At 48.8% G+C, this 27,478-nt stretch overlaps 1 protein-coding gene across 4 annotated transcripts in view; it reads right to left on the reverse strand.

Annotated features, from left to right (window-relative positions):
* LOC147435098 (uncharacterized) overlaps positions 1 to 27,478 on the reverse strand; it is a 256,763-nt gene that overhangs the window by 104,250 nt on the left and 125,035 nt on the right. For all 4 annotated transcript variants that reach the window (XM_086491450.1, XM_086491452.1, XM_086491451.1 and 1 more), the window contains 2 exons: positions 5,035 to 5,171; positions 4,638 to 4,703 (listed from right to left, as the gene is read on the reverse strand). In XM_086491450.1, the coding sequence (XP_086347576.1) occupies positions 4,638 to 4,703; positions 5,035 to 5,171 (203 nt within the window). The remainder of the gene's footprint in view (positions 1 to 4,637; positions 4,704 to 5,034; positions 5,172 to 27,478) is intronic.

Raw genomic sequence — 27,478 nt, forward strand, 5'->3', positions numbered from 1 at the left:
TGGCTCACATGGAATGAGAATTATATCACATGTTCTTGAGTAGGGATTCAAGAGAGGCATGGTGACTCTTTCATGAGCACTCCCCTCCCCCAGTGATTACCAACTGTAAAGTCCAAACTGTACTAACTGTCCTGTGAAAGTGACATTGTAGCCTGCTACATTTCTCTAGGGTCATGAGTTATGAGGATCAGAGATGTCTTGGGCTATATCTACTTGAGTTACATAGATATAGACACTTTATTGGGGAGAGATAGAGAGAGACAGTCCCAGAGACAGATTACAGATTTCTTTTCACGAGATTTGGGACAGCCAGGGGAGCTGTAATCATTGCAGAGCTCGGCCCACACTCATTCGACCACTGCTGGCACTCTCATCGACCGAGCACTGGAGCTACGGAGATCTAGACGGCCACGATTGAGGAGAGGGGCTACACAACATCGACGGAGACTTCAGCAGAGGATTCGAGCCATACTCGCTCGATATCCAGAGTGTAGATGAGGATGGATTCTAGTAGTAGTATCTAGTTCTTTTGTACCCAGACATGGTATTAGATTCACCATTTTGTAACAGATTGGTGTGATAGGTCATTTTGGCCTTTTGAAGATGTTACTATAACATTTCATTTCATCTCATCTCTCTCTCTCTCACACATGCCAGAACTCTCAGCAGCTCTCTCTTTGGATAAGTGTTCACACATGCCAGAACTCTCAGAACTCTCAGCGGCTCTCTCTTTGGATAAGTGTTCACACACACACACACACACACAGTCCTGTATCCAATTCTCGTGGGTGGTCCTCTCTCTCTCTCTCTCTCTCTCTCTCTCTCTCTCTCTCTCTCTCTCTCTCTCTCTCTCTCTCTCTCTACAAAAGGTCCCCATACCTGTACCCCATACATCATAGCTGAGGCTACTAAAGTATCAAAGAGCCATAACTTTGTCCGAGGTTCCTGGAACTGAACCTGCGAACACATCCTCTCCAAGCCTCCCAAGGCCGCATAAGCTCTGGTCAGTCTAGTCTCTGTTGCTCTCCCCAAAGAAAACCTCGGCCCAGTGAAGACTTCATGGTTTCAGACGCATGGCTTCACCATGGACAGGTTGCCCCCTTTCCAGTATTCTCTTCAGGCACCCTCGCTGTCTCTTACACGGGTGGAGATCACTAGACTCATTCGTCAGGACCTGATCCAGCTCGACACCAGGAGGACATGGATAGAGCCGCCTCAGGAGTTGAGCACGAAGATGGCTTTCTATAGAGAGCATCTTCTCCACCTCACAGGAGATGGGTTTGTGATTCGACCCAGCTACATGGACACACATATGTCTCATGGTTTGCGTTGTGCCATTGGTCAGATACGCACATCCTCACATCAGCTCGAGATTGAGACTGGTAGATTCAGAGGGATACCAGCAGACAGCAGGATATGCCGATTATGCCAGAGAGAGCCAGAGACAGAGTTGCACTACATATGTCATTGCACAGTGTTCTATGAGATACGGGGGCGTTTCCACTGCTTATTCAGAGAGGGTTTTGGTCCTCTATCTAGGGTCATGAGTTATGAGGATCAGAGATGTCTTGGACTATATCTACTTGAGTTACACAGGTATAGAGACACTTTACTGGGGAGAGCTAGAGAGAGGCAGTCCCAGAGACACATTACAGATTTCTTTTCACTAGATATGGGACAGCCAGAGGAGCAGCCACCACTGCAGAGCTCGTCCCACACTCATTCGACCACTACTAGCACTCTCATCGACCGAGCATTGGAGCTACAGAGATACAGACGACCGCGACTGAGGAGAGGAGCTACACAGCATCGACGGAGACTACAACAGAAGATTCGAGCCATACTCTCTCGACATCCAGAGTGCAGATGAGGATGGATCCTCACCATTTCTTCCATCTTTGTTTCACACACTGTTACATCCAGTTTACCGGGTACCTATTGTATCAGCTGCTACACCCACGTAGTTTTAGATTGTAGTAGTAGTAGTAGTATTTTGTTCCACTTCTAGTTCTTTTCTAGTTCTTTTGTACCCAGACATGGTATTAGATTCACTATTTTGTAACTGATTGGTCTCATAGGTCATTTTGGCCTTTTGAAGACATTAATATAACATTTCATTTCATTTCTCTCTCTCTCTCTCTCTCTCTACAGACAGTTAGCTCTACAGGGGGACACTTCATGCTGGTATGCACAGATGACTTCATGGTTTCAGACGCATGGCTTCACCATGGACAGGTTGCCCCCTTTCCAGTATTCTCTTCAGGCACCCTCGCTGTCTCTTACACGGGTGGAGATCACTAGACTCATTCGTCAGGACCTGATCCAGCTCGACACCAGGAGGACATGGATAGAGCCGCCTCAGGAGTTGAGCACAAAGATGGCTTTCTATAGAGAGCATCTTCTCCACCTCACAGGAGATGGGTTTGTGATTCGACCCAGCTACATGGACACACATATGTCTCATGGTTTGCGTTGTGCCATTGGTCAGATACGCACATCCTCACATCAGCTCGAGATTGAGACTGGTAGATTCAGAGGGATACCAGCAGACAGCAGGATATGCCGATTATGCCAGAGAGAGCCAGAGACAGAGTTGCACTACATATGTCATTGCACAGTGTTCTATGAGATACGGGGGCGTTTCCACTGCTTATTCAGAGAGGGTTTTGGTCCTCTATCTAGGGTCATGAGTTATGAGGATCAGAGATGTCTTGGACTATATCTACTTGAGTTACACAGGTATAGAGACACTTTACTGGGGAGAGCTAGAGAGAGGCAATCCCAGAGACACATTACAGATTTCTTTTCACTAGATATGGGACAGCCAGAGGAGCAGCCACCACTGCAGAGCTCGTCCCACACTCATTCGACCACTACTGGCACTCTCATCGACCGAGCATTGGAGCTACAGAGATACAGACGACCGCGACTGAGGAGAGGAGCTACACAGCATCGACGGAGACTACAACAGAAGATTCGAGCCATACTCTCTCGACATCCAGAGTGCAGATGAGGATGGATCCTCACCATTTCTTCCATCTTTGTTTCACACACTGTTACATCCAGTTTACCGGGTACCTATTGTATCAGCTGCTACACCCACGTAGTTTTAGATTGTAGTAGTAGTAGTAGTATTTTGTTTCACTTCTAGTTCTTTTCTAGTTCTTTTGTACCCAGACATGGTATTAGATTCACTATTTTGTAACTGATTGGTCTCATAGGTCATTTTGGCCTTTTGAAGACGTTAATATAACATTTCATTTCATTTCATTTCTCTCTCTCTCTCTCTCTCTCTCTCTCTCTCTCTCTCTCTCTCTCTCTCTCTCTAGTGTTAAATCACTTGTGTGATTATGTACTCTCTTCAGTTAACATTGTAGAGCAAGAGGACGTGTCACGTCGCGTCCAGTGGGTGGCGAAAAAGAACTTAAAATACCTAGTAGTATCTTTATAATTGACTTCTTACATTTAAACTTGAAGAGAGACATCCCCAGAGATAGATCACAGATTTCTTTACACTAGATACTATACACCCAGAAGAACAGACAGAGGAGCAACCAGCGACGGTGGAGAGGTCTACCCGCACTACTGGCATTCTCATAGACCGAGCTTTGGAGCTAGGGAGATCTAGACGACCCCGAGGGAGGAGAGGAGCTACACAATTTCGAAGGAGGCTATGGGAAAAGATTCAAGCCATACTCTTTCGTCGTCCAGAGTGCAGATGAAGATGGATCTCTACTCCCCTCCCATATTGTCTTCACATTGTACTGGTTAGTTTAGGATCACGCAGTATTTATATTTATATTTTGTTATCCTAGTTTAATTTATTTTGTTAATCTGACCTTGTATCAGATACACCGCATTGTAACTTTCTGGTCTCATAGGTCATTTTGGCCTTTTGAAGACGGTAATATAACATTTCATTTCATTTCTCTCTCTCACACACACACACACATTAAAGCAGGGCGCCATCTCTCATGAGCATTGTACAGTCACTCTTTACATAAATAAAAGAAATACCGAAATGGGTGCCTATTTGGGGCCAGTAGCGCGTAGGGAGGAAACTCCACCTGTCCATCTCTCCCCATCCACTCATTCTCGCTATCTCCTAATTACTTTGTCTAATATCTACATTATCTATGTGCTGAAATTCTGGTTTACAAAGCTGAACTTACTGTTTTGCTGTCTCGCACCGCCTAGGCAGTAGGCCAGCCGGTTACAAATCACCACATGTTGGGAAATGGAATTTTTCAGATTTGAAATGGGCACCGTTGTAATATAATTATCCAAACTATGACAAAGGGACAGATGACTAAATGATAACAGTGTAGCATTAAGGCAATTTCTCTACATCATTTGAGGCTAAATATACATGTCACGATTCAAGTCATTCAAAGAACAAAAAGCAAAATTTCTTAGCACGTAGTGTACCAAGCACCCCTTCACTACCAGGAGAAGAAACCTTCTAATTATATTCATACGTATAATGCCCTCATCTCTAGTCGCAAGTTAAACAAATAATTTCTCCGGTATGGAAAGCAAGATACTGATGTGGCTGAAAATTGGAAAGTAAGGAAAAGAGTACAACGTATGCATGGCTATATCAAGATATTTGAGGAAAGAAAGCGAGTCAACTGTACCATGGCGGAAGTTTAACATCAGAAACAACGTCACCACCTTGTCGTACTCCCAGATTTAAGCCTTCTCTGCAAGAACCCAGTACAAAAGAAATCATCGGATGTGCAGAAATACTAAATACAAAACCCACATAAGCAGAATTGCCGTATCAGCCATATTGTTTGGACATGTCACACACACAAAAGCCACATTTAAGATGCTGAACTCGACCAAATCAAAGCTTTGCAGTTGGGTCATTCCTCATATTATGCCAACCATGCCCAAGACCTTTACCCATTCTGATCAAACTAAACTGACATAACCTTGCCGTGACACAGAACCAATGTGTGCAGGTATCTAATGCTCATACAAATGGTCTGTCTTGCACCACTGAGAATATGTCATGTACAGTATGTTTACCTCATTAAGAGAAAGCCTCCACAATGAGAGAAAAACTCCGGAATAAGCTCCTTCAAATCAGCTGGATTATTGTTCACACTGTCCCAAGAATCTGCAATACTTACAAAGAGGCGGTCTGGAGCATCAAAGCGACCATTCTACACAGAAACAAAGGAGCTTTTATAGCCACAATGAAAAATTCAGGTTGAACATTTGTTTTTATCGAGTAGAGCAACTAACATGAGTAGAATTTGATGCAGTTAAGCCAAAGACAATGCAATTCTACGATAGAATAGACTTAAGCCAGTTATGAGGTGCCTATCTTCTAGAGGCATCTGTGGATACCTTCTCTCGGATCTCCACTTAGTTCCCAGGGCACTTTTACCCTCAATAGGAGGGGTTTTTCCCCTGGTTTTTTCAGTTCTGTAGTTGTTCACTTGTGGTCCTTGGATGATTGCACGTTAACCTCTATGCCAACGGGCAGCCTTGTATTTCACCCTTGGCCGTTCCATTTCAGCTTTCTCAGTTTTTGATGGGCCTTAGTTAATTCACAAGTTTTATGCCTACGGGCAGCCTTGTACCTTTGCGGGGTTGTACCAGATTTACTTCCCTGTAGGTAGGCACTATTTGAGCGCCTACAAAGGGTCAAAGTAATAGAGACTGTTGCAGCCTTGTATCTTCTGTTGCAGCCTTCGTCGGTGGTAGGTCGTGGGCGTCTGGATCTGCCACGCTCAGTGGCTCGGTCAGGCAGCGTACCTCTAGTATGAGTAGGCTCTGAGATCAGTTGTAATGAGTGCTCCATTGGCTCTCCTCTGGCAGGTGTAAAGAAATCTGTGATTTGTCTCTGAGACTGTCTTTCCCCTGATGTCCTCAGCAAGCTCTCCCTAAGTCTGCGCACCTCTAGCAAGAACAATCTGAGACATCTCTGATCCTTGTATCTCATGACTCAAAAAACGTCCGAAACCTTCTCTGACCAGGCGTAGAAGCGGCCGCGTATCTCATAGTCTGCCGGGCAGTGACATGTGTAGTGCAGCTCTATCTCTGGCTCTAAGTTACATAGGTGACATATCCTGGCCCCTGCTGGCACCCCTCGAAAATGGCCAGTCTCGATCTGGAGCTAATGTGAGGATGTGCGTATCTATCCAATAGCCAAACTTATCCCACGAGATAAGTGTGTATCCATGTATGCATGCCTAGTCACAAAGCTGTCCTCCGTGAGTTCGAGAAGATGCTCTCTGAAGAAGGCCATCTTCGTGCCCAACTCCTGTGTAGGCTGTATCCATGTGCTCGTGGTATCTAGCTGAATCAGATCCTAGCGTATGAGTCTGGTGATCTCTGTCCGTGAGACAGGGAGGGTGCATCCAGGGGGTATTGAAGCGGAGGTAATCGATCCATGTTGAGACCATGCGACCGAAGCCATGCTGTCATCTGTCCATACCAACATGATCTATCGCCTTGTAGAGCTAGTTGTCGAGATGACTCGAGGGCAACCCGAGCGTATCTGTCCCTGGCGAGATCCCATAGACCTTGCATAAAGCATATTGATCTAATCAACGCCTCCACCACGAGGGGGGGCAGCTAGCTCAGATCGGATAATCTCATGTGGTACTGAGGCCTTAGCCCGAATCATCCAAGTGATCATAGAGACCAATGGTCTCTCCATACATCTCCATCCATCTCTGTTGCCAGATCTCCCATGGTGGTCTACTGAGGGTCCCCATACCTGAACTCCATAGAGCATAGCTTGGAGTCACTAGAGTGTCAAAAAGCCAGAGCTTTCTTCGCGGTTCCTGAAACTGAACCTGCGAACACATCTCTCCAGTCCTCCCAAAGCTGCATATGCTCTTGTCAGTCTAGTCTCTGATGCTCTCCTTAGTGAAAACACCGGTCCACCGAAGACTACCCCAAGATAAGTATATTCATTTGTGTACTCCACAGTCTCCTGGCCATACGTAAATGTGGGTGCCAACCTCCTGACCCACTGTGGTGTGGGGTTGAACACCATAACCTTGGTTTTCCCCAGATTGACAGACAATCCACTGTCACGAGCAAATGTATGCACAGCATCCAAATGACGCTGCATCCCCTTTGGACAGTCAGAAATCAGCACAATATAATCAGCATATAGTAACAGCGGAATCCATGTCCGTGCTAGCTGAGTCCCCCCTGTCTCCCTCACGCTCTACATAGTCCGAAAACTCATCCACATACATCCCAAAGAGTGTCGGGGATAGGGGGCATCCCTGCTTTACTCCAATAGTGGAGTGGACCATGTCAGACACTCCCTCAGTGGTGCGTACAGGCCCCATCACTATCCTGTATAGAGCGGGAATACCCCATATCAACTCTGTAGGCACACCCATGTCATGTAGTCTGCGTATAAGTCTGGCTCTCTCCACTACGTCAAAAGCTTTGCAGAAATCCACAAAGCTACAATCGATCCTCTTGCCATGGTGTCTACCCTCCTCAATAATAGCTCTGAGTGTCAGAATCTAGTCAAGAGTGGAGAAACCTCTCCTAAAACCTGCTTGCCCTGGTGCTCTACTCAGCTCTTGCTCAAGAACGGATGCATACAACCTGTGTGTGACCAACCATGATGGTGTGATAATTAGCGGGAATCAAGGGATGTCCTGACTTGAAAATAGGCTTCCTGGAGACTTGATCTCCAAGTCTCCAGGAAGCCTTCATACATGGCTCGATAGAACATCATAGCCAGGATCTTTGTAAGCATATCTCTAGCATAGATGAAGTGTTCTGCTACCAAACCATCATGATCGTGTCCTCTCCTTGTCTTCATCCGTCAATGGCTTTCCTTACCCTCTCGGCACTAAAGAAAGAACATGTCTCCGTGCATGTCTCTAGTGGGTCCGGTAGAGGTGGTTGCCCTGATGCTGTGCAGAGAGATGTGGCATATTCCCCCCATGACTAAGTGGAGGTGACCGCTGGTGGTGGTGAACGCTCGTGGAATAGCCTCCATGCTTCGCCTTACTCCTGACTTATAAATAACTGATACAAATCCCACTCTAGCTGAGATAGATAAGCCCTTTTCATTCGTCGCACTAGGCGGCGAGAGATAATATGTGACTGTCTATGTGTGCTAATACCCATGAGCACTTCCCTCTCTAATTTGATCCTCGTCTCTCTACACTCCTCATCATACCAACTGTTCTGGGGCATGCTCGCAGATCGTCTCCGTGTGGACTTGTATGCCTCTGATGCTGCATCATGGAGCGTCTCTGTCAGTATATGAGTGAGTTCATCTAGTGGCCGCCCCGGCTCTTGGGTGCATAGCTGCCTGTATATCTCATCCATATACACATTCATGAAGGTATACGGAGTGTGTGTGGGGACCTCTCCTAATGGAGCTGTGCTGAACTCCAAGGTCAAGGTGAAAGACAAGATAGCATGATCAACTGCTACTTCAACTGGCCTAGTGCCTACCATGAAATCCTGAAAGAATGGAACAAGACCTGGCTGGGCCATAACATAATCCACTGTGTTGGTACCGTGTCGGTGTGGAAAGCAAGTTAAACCTCCAGCTATCGAAAATCTTTGTAGGCCATTCACACTGGCCAATCTATGTGCGGTTCCCATATCTATCAAGTATCTGCTATATTCAGTGTATTCCTCATCTTGTGATAGTCTGGATAGACCCATCTCTGTGACGTCCAGCTCCCTACGCATCTCTAGGTGATGCATATATTGACATAGTAGGAGGAAAGTAACAAATAGCAATGTAGAGGTATCTTCCCGACTCTGCCCTAAGCCTCACCCACATGTACCTAGCATGTTCATCTTTGCGTGCTATATATATCAGTGGCTGCAACTCCTCCCTGAATAAAACTGCCACTCCCCCTAAACCCCGTCCTTGATGCTCCGATCTGGTCTCTTGTCTGCAGGCTTCACCTCTTTATCCACATTATCTTGGTCTCTGAGGCCACATATCCTTACGTGTAAGGCCCACACACGTCTTCTTTGCTCCTCTTCTAGTGTCAAGTTGATGATGGTTGACGTGGGGGTGGGGTTATTTCCTTGTCTTTTCCTTTCTTGACAATCTCAATCCATTTTTCGGCCTCTTCTGCTTTTTGTTGGGTCTTTGTGATGACATCTACCCACGAGGTCGTCATTTCTTTTTGTTGCTCCCCACCTTCTTTGATGGCCCGTACTTGTTCCTTAATCGTGTTAATCTCTTCAATGACAAAGGTTTGAAGCTCTCCCTCTTCGAGGACATTCTGCCATCGCACCTCTGCAAGCCCTTTCTTGAGTAGTGCGATTTCCTCATCTTGGGCCTTCACGCAATCCTCGAGTGTATGTATCGTGCTTTCCTGTGCTGCCACGAATGCGTCGAGTTCGTTAATAGTACCTAGGAGGTGGCGGTTGATCTTGCTGATGAACTCGCTCAATTCTTCTTTGCATTTTTTGATGGCATCCTCCACCTGGTCATCCTTGCCATTCTGCTTTCTCATGATTGAAAGGCCGCAACAGGAGAGGGAGAGGGGTATAGAAGTAAAAAAGAGGTTTTTTTCTTTTCTCTCTCTCTCTCTCTCTCTCTCTCTCTCTCTCTCTCTCTCTCTCTCTCTCTCTCTCTCTCTACACGGACAGAGACTCTCTCTCTACCCTTTCTACACTTTCTCTCTCTACGCTATTCATCTGTTTCTCTCTCGACGCTTCTTTTTCTCTCTACGCAATTTTCCTCCCCTCTTTCTCTCTCTACACCACTTTTTCCCCCTCTCTCTCTCTCTCTAAACGATCCCCACCCCCCCCCCTTTCTCTCTTTCTACGCGCTGGGTTGGGGAATTGCTGGGAGAGCGAGAGGAAGCAGCAGGGGCAGCGGGAGGGAGCAGGGGGCGGGGACAAGGGCAGTCGGAGCAGCAGCGCGAGGGGGGGGAGGGGGGGGGGGCGCGCGAGCAGGAGCGGGTGGGGTGGTAGCAGGCAAAGCAGGAGCAGTGAGCGGGCGCGGGAGGCAGGGCACAACACAGAGCGCGGAGCGAGGGCAGGGCGAGCGGGGGCACCAGGAGCACAGAAGGAGCGAGGGCAGTGCGAGCAAGAGCAGGTGAAGCAGCAGCACGCGTAGCACGCAAGGCGCAGCACAAAGAGAGAGAGAGAGAGAGAGAGAGAGAGAGAGAGAGAGAGAGAGAGAGAGAGAGAGTTCTATTATCGTCCTTGAAGGTCAAATATGACCTATGGGACCAAATGAACATGTCACGTGGTGTGAGTGGAGGTCATAAGTGACTCGATTCTCAAAAATGGCTGAAATGAGCGTCGCAATAGAGAGTCCACATCATGGTTGGGATAGGAAGGTATGTAGGGAGAGCTCATGGCTGAATATATGGGGAAAAGAGGACCTAATGTGGTCAAAAGTTGAGCACTACTTCACTCTCTCGCACTTGACGAGGGCATAAGATGCAAAGTCGATGAGACTCCTCGCCAGTGCCCCAACGTCCTATCTCGCAGCGTAGAGAATGGGAGCTAAGACGAATGGAGGCAATAGTGCGGATCGCACTCAACGAGATGGGCTCAAGGATGTAGGGATGGGTTCGGTTACCTCGTTCGGAGAAGAAGAGAGATTTGTAGTTGGGGCAACGTGTGTGGTGTAATGGCTGAAGCGACAACCTCCGGATTTCTCCCAAGCCGTCATACATTGGTGTTGTAAGAAGGCCTCATTAACTTGGGAGTCGATCGACGCATCCTTGACCAAGTGACATGCATCCCATCTTCCAAACCATTTCTTGATGTCCCTTTCCTCTCCCACTTTTTTAGCTAGCATATAACACGTCCAAGGTAATGGACAAAAAAGAGAGACTCTAATATGAATCACAGTATAGAGCAAAAGAAACACTACAATGTTCGTTGGAAAAGGAAACAAGGCTTGAACATCACCTTCACGATAAGGTTTCTAGAGACGAATTATGAGTGAGGTTTATACTAAAGGCAGGGCGTGAAATGTAGCAAAATTTGTGTGTTAATGGATGCAGCGAAGAATCCTCCAAGTACGTGGTAAGGGGGCAGCTTGTAGCAGGCTACAATATCACTTTCACAGGACACATAGTTAGTACAGTTGGTCTAGTTTGGTTCACACTGGACGGACTCTCTGGGCTGGGCAATGACACGTGGTAGGGATACAGACGGTGGTCTAGTAGACATCACGGCCAGGTCACCACCACCACTTAATTTGGAGATAGACTTAGATGGATGACATTTATGAGCCGTTGGTGGCTCTTTATGGTTGTACATATGAGTAGTAGTTGTTGGGTCATCACGATCATCATCTTCATATGTGGTCCAGCGTCATTGTCTAAGGTAGTGAGTCTATACACAGCACGTCTGCACCATCCCTGCACATCTGAGCCTCGACACCCCCATTGTACCCGTGACTTCTGGGCTGGAGCTGAGTGTATTGCCACGCCAGAGTCTGTATTGGTTCCTTTGGGATAGTCGAGTCCATATGTTCTAGTCTGCTGCTATGTCTCTGTGTTGATTTGCTGTTATCTATTGTTTCCCGTGTTTTCATTCTGTTTGAGTGAGATGTCACGCACATTGCACTGAGGAGCACCCACTGTAGAGAGCACGACACACTATCCACGCTACAGGTGCTCTCATTTTTGGCACGCCCGGTGGGACCTCAATTGAAGTCTCACTCTCTGTTGAGGTACAAATCGAGGAGCTAGCTGGTTTTTACCTAGCCTCGCCTACTGCGCCTTGCACAGTGCAGCCTGCTGGTCTGGTCCTCTCTCGCCCTGTTCCAACCAGCTGGTTCTCTCTCGCCCTGCTGGTCTAATCCTTCCTCGTCCCTTGTACAGCCAGGTGATCTAGTCACTCGCCCTAGTCTAGTAGAGTCTAGATCGGTGTTTAGCCAGTTAAAGGTCTTCTTGCCCAAAGCTTGGTTGGGTTTGTGGTTACTGCATAGACACATACAAGGCGGTCATTAGAGCGTCAAAGCGCACTACTAAGCATAGTTACCCGGAACGCGGAACGGGAACGGCGACGGGATCCCCGCGGAACAGGGGAACGGCTAGGGGTCCGGAACGGGAACGGCGCGGAACAGGAGGTATAAGAAACACCCAAATAGTGCATTTTTTAGCTCCTCGTGTTTAAATACAAGGAGTATTAGAGTGCTTTGACTCTAATACTCACAAAAAACTCGTTTTGAAGACCATTCAACCTTGCTATGACTAGATGATGAGAGAGAGAGAGAGAGAGAGAGAGAGAGAGAGAGGGAGAGATTTGAGAGAGTGAGAGGGAGAGGGAGAGATTTGAGAGAGTGGGAGGGAGAGGAAGAGAGCTTGAAGGCTTGAAGCCTTGAGCCTTGAGAGAGTGAGTCTTGAGAGGGAGAGATCTTGAGAGTGTGAGAGGGAGAGAGCTTGAGCCTTGAGGATTAGCTTGTGGAGAGAAAGGGGGAGGGGGGTGCATTTTATGAGTCCTTGAGGCCTTGCACACTTCAAAGAGAAGCCCAAACATTTACTTCAACTTTTTCAATTTTTGCCAAATTTGTTTGTAGCTGTTGGCCTTTCCAGGGGCATTCTGGAATGTTCTGGGGCGTTCTGGAACGTTCCGGAACGGCCGTTCCGGTTTGCACTGGCCACCCGGAACGTCAGACGTTCCGAGACGTTTCGGAACGTTCGGGAAGGGAACTGCCCCCCGGAACGCCGGAACGGGGGCTAGGGGGCGTTCCTCGGTAACTCTGCTACTAAGTCCTCTGAAGTACTACCACAGAAGGCATCAACCCTTGGTACCTAGTAGAAGTCCACCAACCCTGTCACCCATACCTCCACATACGGCATAATCCATTCCTCCATCCGGTTCTACATCTTCCAGGTCACCTTTCCCAGTAAAGATCTCTCCCATTTTGTTACAGCAAGCTATTGAACAACAGGCTCCTAAGCAAGAGGCCATGGAGGAGTTGACCAGTGTTTTGGTCAAGGTAAACATCAAGTTTCCTACTTTCAAGGGACTCTCCTCAAAAGATGTAGACGACCATGCAAGGAGGTTTGTATCTCTCTGTAGAGGTCGTGGTCTTAATAGAGAAGATGCTTATTTGGTGTTGTTTCCATCAACCTTGGATGGTTTAGCACACAAGTGGTACAGTCAATTTGCAAAGAATCACTTTCCAACTTGGGCAGCTTTAACACAAGAGTTTTGTGCAGCATTCAGGCTAGGTGACATCCAGGAAAAGGTTTTGGATGAGTTGGCAAACATGGTGCTCCAACCAGAGGAGACTTTTGCAGAACTCATGACTAAAACCAAGTCTCTGGTTGCCAAGTTTCGTCAGCAACCACGGGAATTTATGGTCAAGAAGTGGATAGAGAAAGCTCTTCCAAAGACGTCTCAGTAAAAACTACGCGAAAGTCTTCGGCCTGAAGCATCTCTGGAGGAGTTTAAAGCGGTCGCTACCACGATAGAGGGAGCAAGGAGGCTATTCAAGGACCCCCTTCAGGTGGAGACTGCCTCAACACTCACGGAAAATCCCTCTGACCCCTTGCTTTCTTTACGCACGGAGTTAGAAGCACTAAAGTTACAAAGAGCACTTCAAGAGGAGAGGTCCTTCTCTCTTAGACTGAAAAAAGCTCCACAGCAAGAGGCTTTAGAACAAATCAAGCGAGAGCTAGAAGAGCTCCGGGCACAGCAAGACACTAAGCCGCCGATGGTATGGTGTACCTCTTGTCGCTCTCCAGGGCATCCTCCTCAGGAGTCAGGACTGCCCACTTCGAGCTTACTGCCATCTCTGCGAGAAACCTAGCCATGATGACAAAGAGTGCTATTATCTTCAAGGAATGCGGCATCTAAAACAAAGCCTCGCCCCCAACCTTCAACAAGGGTTGACACCTGCATCCAACATGGTTTCACCCTATGGCCATCAAAACCCTATGCCACTTTTGCTGACAACACCTCCTATGCAAGGTATGCACAACAACTTTGCATCTCCCAGCTTTTATCATGCTAGTGCTCCTTCAGTTCCCCGAAGCTTCTACACATCAACATCCATCACTATGCAGCAAGGGCCAAGACCACCTCGCCCCTCCAATAAGCCAATTTTCTGCTAGAGGTGCGGGGAGCATGGACATTATTAGAGCAAATGTCAGTTGCCAGAAGGGTCCCCTCCTTGCCGACACTGCCTTGAAGCTAAGGATCACTATAGTAAGGACTGCTCAAAACAATGCCCATTCACATCTGCAAGCACAAGCCAGAACCAGCAAGAGTTTACATTCCCAAAGATCAACCTAATCACACTAAGAACCATTCCACAGGCCCCGTCTTCCACTCTTGTAGTTGCCTCTTCACCCCCCGCCCCTCCCCTCTCCTCGATGGGGCCCACAGCCTCGTCTCCGGACCCCTCCGCCACTCCTCCTCAGACACACGGTACTGGCCACGCTTCCGCCGCAAGGCATTTTCTTGGTAGTGCTTTCGCTAGGAGCCGTGTAGCTCGTGAGGGACAGCCCCAGCTGTGGCCGCCTTTTTTGGTGCTCACTTCTCCCTTTGCAGCGATCCCCAGAGGTCTGACCAGCTTCGACATTCGCAGACGTTGGGATTTCTTCGATTACAGCTTCACTCGGTCTCTGGGTGATTCCTCTTCCGACTTGGAGGAGACAGCTTTCGAGTCCAAGTCCTCTTTCTTGCAGCTAGAGGCAGTGAGGCCCTGGACACAGCGGTGGGTTTCTCCTTTCCGTTGTGTGGTAGCGATACCACGGAGTGGACCCTGCACACTGAAACCAGCCCGTGGGGCGGTAGGCGTTGGCTTTCACCCGAAATTCTTTACTTTAGACACACACAGAGTACTTTGCGAAGGATACCTATAACGGGGATTAACACCTAAGTAAACACACGGCTCGAAAGCTAGAATGCTCCGAGCAGACGCCGACAACCTGTAGGCCCCAAAATCGGTGTCCCTTTCAGTATTTCTTTATTCTTTAACAGAGGGAATAAAACCTGTGATCTCCTACGAGCTTCCCCGCACAATCTAGGCTAAGAAACACCTGTTCTGGCCCAATTTCGGCAACATAATTGTACTAGGACGCTTCACAGTCAGTATCCCCACACAATAGATGACTTTCCCAACGCATACGGACACTTTGCAAAACCTGGCGAGAATCTGCAGCACGCTGAATTCTCTGTTTTTTGCCCCGAAAATGTGCCAGATCACCTATACAGCGGTCCCCTTGCGTCCCCGAACCTCCTGGAGGTATTACGGGTCCGTTTAGGGCCAAAACCCTAAACCTGCAAAAATACACAGCAGGCTGTAATTCCCTATTTTGGGCTCCGCTTCGGGTGCCGGTCACATCTGTAGCAAGATCTCGAGCTCCCGCACCTATAGGGTTACGTGCCCTTTGAATCGAACGCGATTTCTCACGTGAAACCTCTCCGAATTCACCTGTACCTGCGGGGTATTAGCCGCTAGCTAATCCAATACCTGTGCAAGAGGCTCTTGCCTCGGCAATCGCGCATGAACCCACATAACTGTACATCAGTCAAATGAAAAGCCCACTAGAGGGGCATAACATACTGCTCATAAGGGAGAGAGAGAGAGAGAGAGCAATGCGTAGCGTGCAGGGCATCACTCCTGGCACCGCACTGTACATAAGGGGGAAAGGAAGCATTCCATAGCTCTTAACTTGTGACAGGGAATTAAAAAATGAGCCTCCCAGCTATAAATTCAGCGCCACTTCTTGATGCATAATGCAAGTGCACAAAAATGTGCCACTTGGCGCATTTACAAGCATTTTCCCGTCTCGGGTTTGCCGCCTAAAAATCTCCCGACTGGTTGCTCAGTTGACTTCGCGGCAGAGTTGTAAAATGTTCCCCTAGTCATATCGGAGGTAATGACACGAACACATTTCACGGCCCAAAATAGCAGTTCCCTAAATTTTAAGGAATGATTCCGTCGGGCTCCCAATGGTCTTCTGACCATCTATCCTCATTGGGACCGCATCCAAAAATGCAATGTGGCCCAACTGTCGGGCATTTTCTACTAGTAGTCCCACCTTGACTTTATGCCTTTATTGAGTTCACTTCCTAGTATCCACCAACTTGCTAACTGCGACGGGGGGGACCTATATGATCTTGCTCTGAGCCTAGACATCCTCTTACCATACGAATTCCAGTGCCGACCACTACCCATCTGCGGGTGAAACTACCGTTCACATTGGCCATACAATGTCCGACCGTTTGCTACTTCAAGAAGAGGGTCTCAAAAATAAAAATAAAAAAAATTGGAAAGAAACCAACAACTAAAGTTAGCAGTTGCCACGTCCTCGTGACATAGTTAACAGCTGCCACGTCCCCGTGTCACACACAGTCCTGGATTGGCTCCAGACCCAAGCTATTGAGTTCTCACATCACACAGGGGACTTAGAAGTGACAGATCTGGTGCAGACACTTTGGCCTCTTGCCAAGTTCAGCGTGACACCTCCAGATGCAGCGGGTTGCAGGCACATTGCGGTGCATTTGTTTGCTGACACTCAGTGCCCTCCGTGTTATGTTTTTGTGCATGAGGATTCTTGGACAGAAGATGTAGCCCTTCGGGCTACACGCTCGGCTTGGGCCTGGGCAGGACAGTCACTTCTTGCGCGCTTGTCTAGAGGTCGTTCGGATGCGGATTACTCCCCATCCAAACCGGCCTCACAGATAGCGAGGTTGGCTGCTATTGCAACATCTGTTTTCTCTCACTGACTCCATGAGGATCATCTCATGGAATGTGCAGGGATTAGGAGGGCCCCAGTTTCAGCGACAGAGGGGTCGGCTGCGTCAAGAGCTGCAGAGATGCCTTGTGGGTGGTGAGATTGACATTCTTATGATGCAGGAGCATCATCTTGTGAGAGCCGCATTCGGCGTTGTGATCAGATTTTGTGTGGTCGCCATGAGACTTTTTGGTCAGCTGCTTTTGGACTTGGAGGCATCCAGGGTGGGGTACGTATGACTATTGTAGAGTCTACAGCACGCCATTGTGGACAGAGGGATTATTGTGCCACGCAGGGCTCAGTGGATCACTATGCAGGTTCAGGGTTGCCTTGTGGGCTTCTTGAATATATATGCGCCCAATGTGGCGAGTGCACGAGCAGAGTTTTGGTCACAGATTGTTGAGTCTCTGCCACAAACAGAGCAGTGGTGCATTGGGGGTGACTTCAACATGTTAGAGGACCTTTCTGGCAGGATTGGTGGTAGCCAAGCTACTGTGCATGGAGTTGACCTCGAAGCTTGGGAGAGGTTTTGTATGACTCTGAGGGTTTCCGATGTGTGGCAGCACTCTAGCTTTGTGAGGCCCCCAGACAGCCTGGCCTCTCCTCGTTCGGACCGTAGAGTGGGAGGAGTGAATCTATCGTGGATAGATCGCTTCTACACTAGTGACTTTTTTATGTGACTTGGGTGGGACAGTTGGCATCCAGGCAGGGACTTCCTTCTAGGACCATGCACTAGTGATCCTCACAGTGAGAGATACGCATAGGCAGGAGAGCACGATGCTATGCATCCCTGAGAGGGTCTTGCTGGATTCTGTACTCAGAGAGCGAGTGGAGGCTCTTTGGATAGAAAGCTTGGACATGCAAGATTCTTCTGCTGACAAAGTGGCCTCAGGACTAGCTCAGCTTAGTCGTTTCTTTCTCTAGGAGCCCTTGACTCGCCTGACTGCAACGAGAGAGGAGGAGCAATGTCTCAGACGGGGCGTTGCTTCCTTGCAGAGGATGCAGGAGCAGTATCCAGACAGTCCTTGGTTGGAGGAGCAGTTACAGCAGGCTTGCCAGGAGTTGGCGAACATGGTGCTCCAGCCAGAGGAGACTTTTGCAGAATTCATGACTAAAACCAGGTCTCTGGTTGCCAAGTTTCGTCAGCAACCACGGGCATTTATGGTCAAGAAGTGGGTAGACTCTAGAGAAAGCTCTTCCAAAGACGTCTCAACAAAAACTACGCGAAAGTCTTCGGCCTGAAGCATCTCTGGAGGAGTTTAAAGCGGTCGCTACCAGGATAGAGGGAGCAAGGAGGCTATTCAAGGACCCCCTTCAGGTGGAGACTGCCTCAGCACTCACGGAAAATCCCTCTAACCCCGACAGGCATCTCAGTGGACACATGTGGGTGAAAGTGAATGGTGCTTTCTTCGAGGCAGAAGGACCTCGGCATACGCATGCCAAGGTCAGTCAGTTGAAGAGGCCCGATGGGTCAGTTGCTTCTGAGCAAGAAGACATGCGTGCAGTTGCTACTGGCTTTTACCGTGAGTTACTATCTCCAGAGCCTCAGTTAGAGCGTTAGGATGCATGCAGGGAGCAGGTCTGGGCATAGATGCCTTGCCTTGTGACTAAGGAGATGCATCAAAGACTTGATCTTCCACTTCAGCTTGAGGAGTTGCACACGGCTCTTAGTGCACTCCCCCGTGGTAGCTGTCCAAGTGAGGATGGCTTGACTCCCAGTTTTTTCTTGGAGTACTGGGACTTGCTTGGCCCAGATCTCTGTAGTGCTTTCCAGTTCATCTTGCACTAAGGAGAGATGCCTGACAGCATGAGTGAGGGTCTCATCTACCTCATTCCCAAGGAGGGTCGCTCCTTGGATGAGATTCGGCAGTGGCGCCCCATCACCATCCTCAACTCAGCCTACAAAATTCCTGCCAAGGCTCTGAGTTTGAGGATCCAGCCACCTCTAGAGAGCCTTACACATGGGACCCAGACTGGTTTTGTCAAGGAGAGTAGTATCCTTGACAACATCTTTACTTTTAGGGAGGCTTCTGCCCTAGCGAGGCTCCGTGGTGAGGATCTGGTGATTCTTCTTCTAGATTTTGAGAAGGCCTACGACAGAGTTTCCTGGGACTTTCTGGAGGGCACTCTACGCATGATGGGCTTCTCAAATGCTTGGATCATAGGGGTGTCAGCTTTGTACAGACGAGCATACAGTCACGTACTTTTGTCAGGAGGTAGAGGCCATCGTTTCATGCTCACACGTTAGGTCAGACAGGGCTGCCCTCTTGCCACCTTCCTCTTTCAATTCTATGCTAAGGCAATGAGCAGGTTTTTGGTGTCGCAGCAGGTTAGTTTGCGGGGCTTAGCACTTCCTATTCGGGGAGATGAGCTACTGGACGCTGAGTTTGCTGACGACTCAGCCATGTACTTGGATGGCCAGGAGGCCAACCTTCACAGGTGTGAGCAGGCTCTTGAGACCTTCTGTTGTGCATCTGGCGCACTGATCAACTGGAGAAAGAAAATGGCTTTCTCGGTTTGTAGTGCTCCTGTGCCCGATTGGATGCCAGGTGAGGGTTTCAGGTGGATACCCCCAGGGACTGCAGTTCGGTACTTGGACTGTCAGGTTGGTCTGGACGTGTCTCCCGAGCAGCAGATTGCTCCCCTCCTCCTGTCTATCAGGAGGAAGTTGTTACATGCAGCTCAGCGCGACTTTCTTTGGCTAGAAGAGTAGTAGTGGCCAACCAGGTGTTGTTGGCAACTATGTGGTACATCACTTCTTGCTGGATCTTCTGGAGTTCTTGTATCAGCCAGATAGAGAGGCTGATCAGGAACTTCCTTTGGTCAAGACGTGACACTCGGATAGCCCGAGCCAAAGTGGCTTGGCAGGTCATCACTCTTCCTTGTTCACAAGGAGGGCTTGGGATCATTGACCCAGCACAGCAGAGCAGAGGCCTTCTTGAGAAGTTCATAGTCAGAGGACTTCTTCCAGGTGAGGAGCCCTGGAAGGAGTTCTTGCTACAGCGGCTTCGTGCTAGGGTGCCTCAGGCGGGAGGCCCCTGGCGACCTTCGACCAGATGGATCTTCACAGAGATGCGCAGAGTTGGTTTGAGCAGGAGACTGGAGGACCGCTTCTTGTGAGTTTGCTTCGATCTTGGGAGCATTTGCGGCGAGGCCTGGAGCAGCGACAGCCTACTTGCACGGAGGAGTGCCTACGACAGCCCCTTGTTTGGAACCCCATGGTAATCACTCAGAGAGGCCACTTGTTTGGTACTCGGCCTCATGTTTCTTGGGGTCCCATGGCAACAGGTCCAGCACGCTCTTTAGGTGACTACTTAGAGTTTTCAGGCTTGTCAGAGGAGTTGCAGGGTTTCCAGGTACAGGGCATGAGAGGGGTGCAGAGCATGTGCCAGGACATCTCAAAGGCACTTCGAGCTGAGTGGCTCACACCTCTCGAGCCAGTAGCACCCAAGTGGATGGGAGCCTTCACACGACTGGAGGTTCTCATCTCAGTCCAGACCTACTCAGAGACTGTTCCCTTCCTTTTTTTCGAGTTATAGGGTGAGGGACGCTTACAGCGAGTTGCAGTAGAGGCCCCCCAGGTGGCAGAGTGCTGTTTTCAGACGATCCGAGTGGTGGGCATCTGTGGGACGACTTGTGTCATCGATCCTGACCCAACAGCTCTTGAAACTGGACACTGGAGACTGTGGGCTTCGGAGTACTATCCACTAGCATGAGTACAGTGGGATCCTGGGGAGTGGCTTTGGAGGGACCCTTTCTCTTCTGCAGACCACCCAGGCATCCCTATCTTTCAGTACACAGTTCGACTGGGACGTCGCATACTTGCAGCACACAGAGAGGCTCGCCCCGCTGCAGCACCTCATTGGCAGGAGGAGGGTCTCACAGTTGAGTTCTTGGCAGCCTTTTGGGAGAGGTTGTGGGACTCCAGACAGCCGAGGCGAGTCACCTTGTTTCAGTGGCTGGTCGCACACAGAGCTACAGCAGTTGGGAGTTGGCTAGTGCATAGTGATCTCTCGGCCGCATGTACAGCTTGTGACCATCTTGTGGAGAGTCAGCGTCACTGTCTTTGGGACTGTCCTTTGGCACAGCAGGTGTGGCTTCGTGTTCTTCGGCTGATGCCTGCTCTTTCCACGGCTCGACAGTACACTTGGGGAGCAGCTGCTTGGTCCACCCTCACGGGCCCGGCACTTCAGTTTAAGCTATCTTTCCCCAGCACGATGATAGTGATGCAAGGGGAGCGACCTACACTCCAGCATGCCACAGAGCTTACTCCACAGGAGTGGTGCAGTGAGAGAGAGGAGTATTGGGAGCTCATCAGTGGCCTGATACTCTGGTTCATCTGGCGGGCCCGTTGCTTCCGCATCTTTGAGGCTCGCCCTGTGCCACCAACAGAGACTGTTCCCGATCTTTGGCTAGAGCTGATCCACACTCTCAGAGGACAGCTCGAGAGACTCCAGGGCAGCTCCGACGGCATGCGGGAGCGCAGAGAGGCTTTCCTTCGACTCTGGCACCCTCGGCCTTTTTACACCATGGTCCAGGGTGTACTCAGATGGCACTACCGACCACGTGTGTGGCTTTTCCCTCCTCCCATCTCTTGATTTAGGCACTTTGTACATTTGATGTTTTTTCATTGGGAGAGTCTCCCCATCATGCTTGTTTTAGCCCTCTCTCGCAGAGGTGGTTGTAGCCCTATGGGCAGTTTCATTAACTAATAGAAGGATCTTTTTCTCGGAAAAAAAAACAGGTGGAAGAGCCTATTGGTGTGCTCACACGGGCACAGAGAGCTGCTCTTGGTCTCAGCCTCCCTGACGGCCCAACTTTTTTATCTCCAGTCACACAAATGAGTCAACCTCCAATAGTAGCTAACAAACCAGCAGGTAGTGCCAAGAGCCAACCTACCTCTCTTCTCTCAGATATGGATGGTGTCTTCATGGAAGCACAAGAGGACTTGCAGAAGCTCAAGATACCTGAGCAAGCACTAATCAAAAGAGAGAAGCCTATAGCAGAGACTATCTTGAAAAACACCTTTTAGCAAGTGTCATTGGACGACATGCTTCGACTTGATGCAAATTTTCGAAGTGACACTCTTTCCATCGTTCAATCTTTGTATCCTAGTGCAGGGTCTAGTGGCGGGTACCTACCAATGCAACCCTTAGAGTCCTACATGATTTTATTTCCCGCTGCTCCGCTCACTGATTACAGGAGTCCTCATCTCACCGTGTCTATTCTAGGGCGCAACTTCTCCGGTGTCATAGGGATGGTGGGTCGCGTATCAACTTGATGCCCGAATTCACTATGTTGGCATTGGGTTTCCAGCCTACCCGGCCCACTCTCTTTACAGTGAGTTTGGCAGACCAGAGAATTGTGTACCCTATGGAAATAGTAGACAAGGTCCCTCTGCACGTACAGGATTTCACATTCAACCTAGATTTTGTTGTAGTTCGCCTCCCTCAAATAGAGGGCGGATTTCCATTACTCATTGGAAGACCGTGGCTGTGAGACACAAAGGCATTACATGATTAGGGAACTCATTCAATGGGGATACGTAGCCCAGGCTATCCAATGAAACCTATTCGCCTTGAAGGAGGAAAGGATCTAGTGGTGAACCAGCCTACTCCACCAGATGGACCAGAAGAAGACCTGCTGAAGTGGTTGGAGGCTACCCACTCTATGCCTTGCTATGTGGTCTCCATTCAAGCCTTGCCAGAGGATACACCATTTTCAGTGTTGCTATAGTGGCTAATGGCCAACGCACCGACTCCATTGCTCCCAGAGGTTGATGGCTCAGCTGGCCCCTCAGTAGAAGCCTTTGGACTTGGTGAGCCTATCAAGACCATCGAAGGGGTAAGAAATCTCCTTTACAAGATTTCACCAAGGCCACACGCTCAGCCTCACCTGTGTCTGATACCCTGCCCCAATCCAAGCTATCCTATGTACCAGATGAACTTCCCTTCGACGAGCTTCCATCGGGATGGTTACAAGAAGAGTATGCCGATTTCAATCGATCAGACAGCTCATGATGTTCGGAAACTCACAGAGGCGGCAAGGTCTTCTCTTCCTGATGCATCCTCGCCAACTACACCGCCTGACCCCGTCAGAGAAGTCAACCTAGGCGACCCTGACAACCATCAACCCATCCTGTTAGCCGCTTGGTCATGGGATCACCCCGTGCTACTCGACCAGGTAATCACTTTCGTGCACTCTTTCAAGGATGTGTTTGCCTGGTCTTACCACGATTTGGAAGGGATCCCGGCAGAGTTAGCAATCCACACAATCCCTCTGGTTGAGGGGGCTAAGCCGGTCAGAGGACAGGCTTACAAGCTCAACCCCAAGTATGTACAAACCGTCAAAGTCGAGCTAGAAAAAATGCAAGAAGCAGGTATTATTGTGCCAGTGGAGCACTGAGAATGGTTGTCCCCTATGGTTATCGCTCCCAAGAAGCAGTCCAACAAAATTCGAGTTTGTGTCGACTACCGGGCTCTGAATAAGGTGACAATCCCGGATTATTTTCCAACCTTTTTCACTGAGTGTCCTCGAAGATGTCGCTGGGTATGCACTGTACAGTTTCATGGACAGGTTGAGCGGCTACAATCAGTTAGGAATACATCTTGATGACCAGGAAAAGACAGCTTTTGTCACTCCATGGGGAATTTTTATCTACAAAAGGATGTCTTTTGGGCTGAAAAACGCTCCTCCTTCATTCAATCGTATTGTCTACATCATATTTTGTCCCCTGCTCAACGACAATCTCAGAATCTTCATGGATGATTTTTCCACCTTCTCTGGCGCCCAATGTTCCACCCCGGTGGAAAACTTGGAGGAGCACCTCGCTCAACTCTCTACAATCTTCTCACAGTGTCGCGCGGCGTGCCTTAAGCTCAATCCAAACAAGTGCCAATTTTTGGTGACTCAAGGTACGCTTTTAGGTCATGTCGTGTCTGCTGAAGGTTTAGCACCTGACCCTGAGAAAATAGTGGCCATTTTAAGATTACCCCCTCCACATAATCCCAAAGAAGCTTTGTAGGCCATACACGCTATCATCGGATATTCATTCGCATATATGCAGAGGTTGCCCAACCCTTGACTCGCCTGACTAGTGTTGTACCCTTTCAGTGGTCCACAGCTAAATCCCAAGATTTTGCCTATCTCAAAAAGCGCCTAACAGAGACACCTATTTTATTTGCTCTTGATTGCTCCACTCCTTTTCATGTCCATACTGATGCTAGTCAATCTGCAGTCGGCGTGGTCTTGAATCAGCCTAGCAAGGAGTTCAACCTAGATCGCCCAGTCCACTATGCCAATCGCCTGCTCACAAAGGCTGAGCGCAACTACAGCACCACAGCAAGGGAAGGTTTGGCTATGGTGTATTCTTTACAAAAGTTTCGTCATTACTTGTTAGGGGTTCACTTCACTATCATCACGGATCATCATGCACTGCGCTATCTTCTGAATAAACCCCAAGTTGCAGGAAGAGTCTGGAGGTGGCTACTGATATTCCAGAAATTTGATTTCGACGTAGTTCTCCATCCAGGCAAGCGGCACGTCATGGTTGACCACCTCTCTCGCATACACACACGTGAGCCAGATACTGGGGTTGATGATGACTTTCCGGATAGTCATCTCTTTAAGGTCAATACGACCCCGGAATGGTATGGAGATGTGTTACATCTGCTCTCTACTGGCCTATATCCTGAGAATGCTTCTCCCTTGCAAAAAAGAAGACTCTTGTTGAAGTCTAGACCCTTCTCTCTGATTGGCGGACAGCTCTACAAATCTAGGTCAGACGGTGTGCTGTGCAGGTGCGTCTCCCCTCATGAAGTGGACCACATTCTGGAAGATGCACACATTGGTCCTACAAGTGGCCATTACCTTGGTCACATCACGGCGCAAAAAATCTTACAGACAGGCTTATGGTGGACCTATCTATTCAAAGATGCTATTGCTCATGTCAAGATTTGTGATGTCTATCAATGATGTGCGCCTAAGCCTAGCAAGCAATCAAATTGCCCTCTACAGGTATCTATGGCGTGGTTGCCCCTTGAGCGATGGGCTTGGACTTGTTGGTCCAATTGCTCCACCTGCTCAACCCGGCAATCGTAAGTATCTCTTGGTAGCGACGGATTATGCAACAAAGTGGGGCGAGGAAGTGGTTACCATCGACTGTCGCAAAATTTTTGTATGAAAATATTTTTTTTCAGGTTTGGGTGTCCTCTGGAAATCACCAGTGATCGAGGTAGTCATTTCGTCAACAACCTGATCTCCATACTCCTCACGAACTACAAGATTTTTCATCGCAAATCTTGCTCTTACTATCCCAGAGCAAATGGGCAAGCTGAGAGCACTAACAAAGTGCTAATCGCACTTCTCAGGAAAGCTTGTCACCTGCATCCAATTTCTTGGACTCAAGCTATCCTCGGCACAGTCTGGGCTTATCACACCTCCTTCAAAGCAACCGCTAACCACACCCTATTCCAGCTAGATTTTGGTCTAGAAGCACTTGCACAATACGCGTTCAACTCAGGCTCAGCAAGAGTTGGAAGCGTTCGCGTCACAGCGGGGATTGCTTCCGCAAACCTCTCTTGTCTCTCAAAGTTAGAAGAAAGCGGGATGTTAGCTTCACATGCTCTGCAAGCCGAGCAACTTCGTCACAAAGCGTGGCATGATCGCCATCTCAGAAAACCGAAAATAACGCAAGGGACACTGGTGCTACTGTATCACGCTAAATATCTGAAAAAGCTAAGAAGCTAGTCCCAGCTTGGCAAGGGTCATTCATGGTACAAGAGATTTTGCCACAGGGGGCTATCGAGTTAGTCACTTTGGAAGGTGTTCCCTTGCCGCTGGTAAATCGATCCAGAATCAAGTGCTATCACTCGCCCTGACTCTTTAGAAATCTAGTGATGTTATCCCTCCCACCAACAACCATATGACTGTCCCCTCCTCAGCTCTCTCTAGCTTTCCATTTTTCCCTCTTCTCAAGTCATCCTCATGTCAGTTCTCATCTCGGTTGTAATCAGTGTTATCTCTAAAACTCTCCTACTTTTATTGCGTGCATCCATTTTACTCTTATCTCATTGATATAATTTGGTTTTTGGAGTCCTACTATGATCCAGCTTGTTCTTTTTAATTATTTGAATTCACTCATAGATTGGATTGTCATCCTCCTGTTTCTGTCTTTGTGTCTCTATCTGTATCTCTATGTATCTCTATCTCTGTGTCTCTCTGTCTCTACTGTCTCTCTGTCCTTATGGATTTGTTAAAAGGAAATCTCGTCTCTAGTGTCTCTACTGCCTCTCTGTCCTTGTGAATTTGTTTCAACGTCCGAGGTTCAACTCTCGTCGGATAGATCTTTGATTTTTCTTGGTATTGTTCTTAGGACGTTAAAACCTACTCTGTCTAACCCTAGTCCCCCGATCCTATCTGCTCACCCCTACCTGCTGCACTCGCCCCCCTAGCCAACCCTCACCCCTAGTCCCTCCCCCTCGCCTCTTATCTACCCCTCGCCCCCCCCCCCCCCCCCCCCCCCCCCCCCCCCCCCCCAACCAGCCCTCGCCCCTGCCCGCCCTTATTTACCTCTCGCCCCCCTATCTACCTCTGGCCCCCTAACCCCTCGCCCCTCGTCCCCTATACCCAGCCCTCGCCCCTCCCCCTCACCCTCGCCCCTATCTACTCCTTGCCCCTCCCTTCAGCCCTTACCCGGCCCTCGCCCCTATTTACCCTTCGGCCCCTACCCACCTTCGCCTCTCCCCTCTCGCCCTGTCCAACCATCACCCCTCGACCAAACCTTAAACGAGTCTACATGCACATTAATCAACATCCTCGGCCCTGCTCGCAGTGCTTGGCACGATCAACTCCGCTCTCTGCTCCTCTCTGCACACAATCCGTCCTTACTACGCTCGCATCCTCGCCGTCCGAATTCACCTTCTCTCAGTCGGATTTCCAAGATACCAGCTTTCAACTTTCAGCAGCACAGAAATCGGGATTATGTTGTATACAGAATTGCGATTGCTGCATGGGGCATACGGTGATGTACTAATTGTTTACAGGTAGTCGTCAATCAGGTGGCTATGGCAGGAGGCAAAAAACTGTTGTTGAGGAAAGGGCATCAACCACAGAGGCATGCCAATTATGAAACTGAAGCGGAATCAAATCCTAGCAGCCATGGGGTCACGGATATGACGTCCAATGCTCCATCTGACGGAAGTTACAAGGCCTCGGCATCAGATGCAGATTCCAGCGCAGGCTCAGACAGTGGTAGCTCAAGTGCACAGGAGAAGGATCCAAAAGGGAAAAGGAAAGCAATGAGTCACTTGATCAGTCATGAAATTGCCTAGCCTGAAAAAACTAAACACAAAACAAAATTTTCTCTCAATTTTCACATGCAACAGCCCAAGCCATCTCTTAAAGATATTCTCTCACATGACCAATTGGACAACTTGGGTGTAACATCGCTAGTTGAAGTTGTCCTTCCTGAAAACATGCCTGTCGGCATGATTCACAAAATGCTGAAAATTTTTTCCAAAGTCAGAGGACACACTTTGACAGCGGCGCGTCTAGGACATGCAATGGGGATGACCAACTTTCCCTCCTTGCAGCCGAGCACTAGGTCATATTCAAAGCGCTCCAAAGCTGTTACCACACACGCATGCAAGGTATTGTTAGAACCGGATCATCCGAATCTGCAGCATCAGAAAGCTCTCTTAGCAGTATTCAGATATTATTTTTTAGTGAGAGATGCTCAAGGACCAAAGGAGAAATGTGAAGTATCTACCACATTCCCACAATGTTTAATCAAG

Source organism: Adiantum capillus-veneris, chromosome 19, assembly GCF_014529385.1.
Source record: "Adiantum capillus-veneris isolate H3 chromosome 19, ASM1452938v2, whole genome shotgun sequence".
Taxonomy (NCBI): domain Eukaryota; kingdom Viridiplantae; phylum Streptophyta; class Polypodiopsida; order Polypodiales; family Pteridaceae; genus Adiantum; species Adiantum capillus-veneris.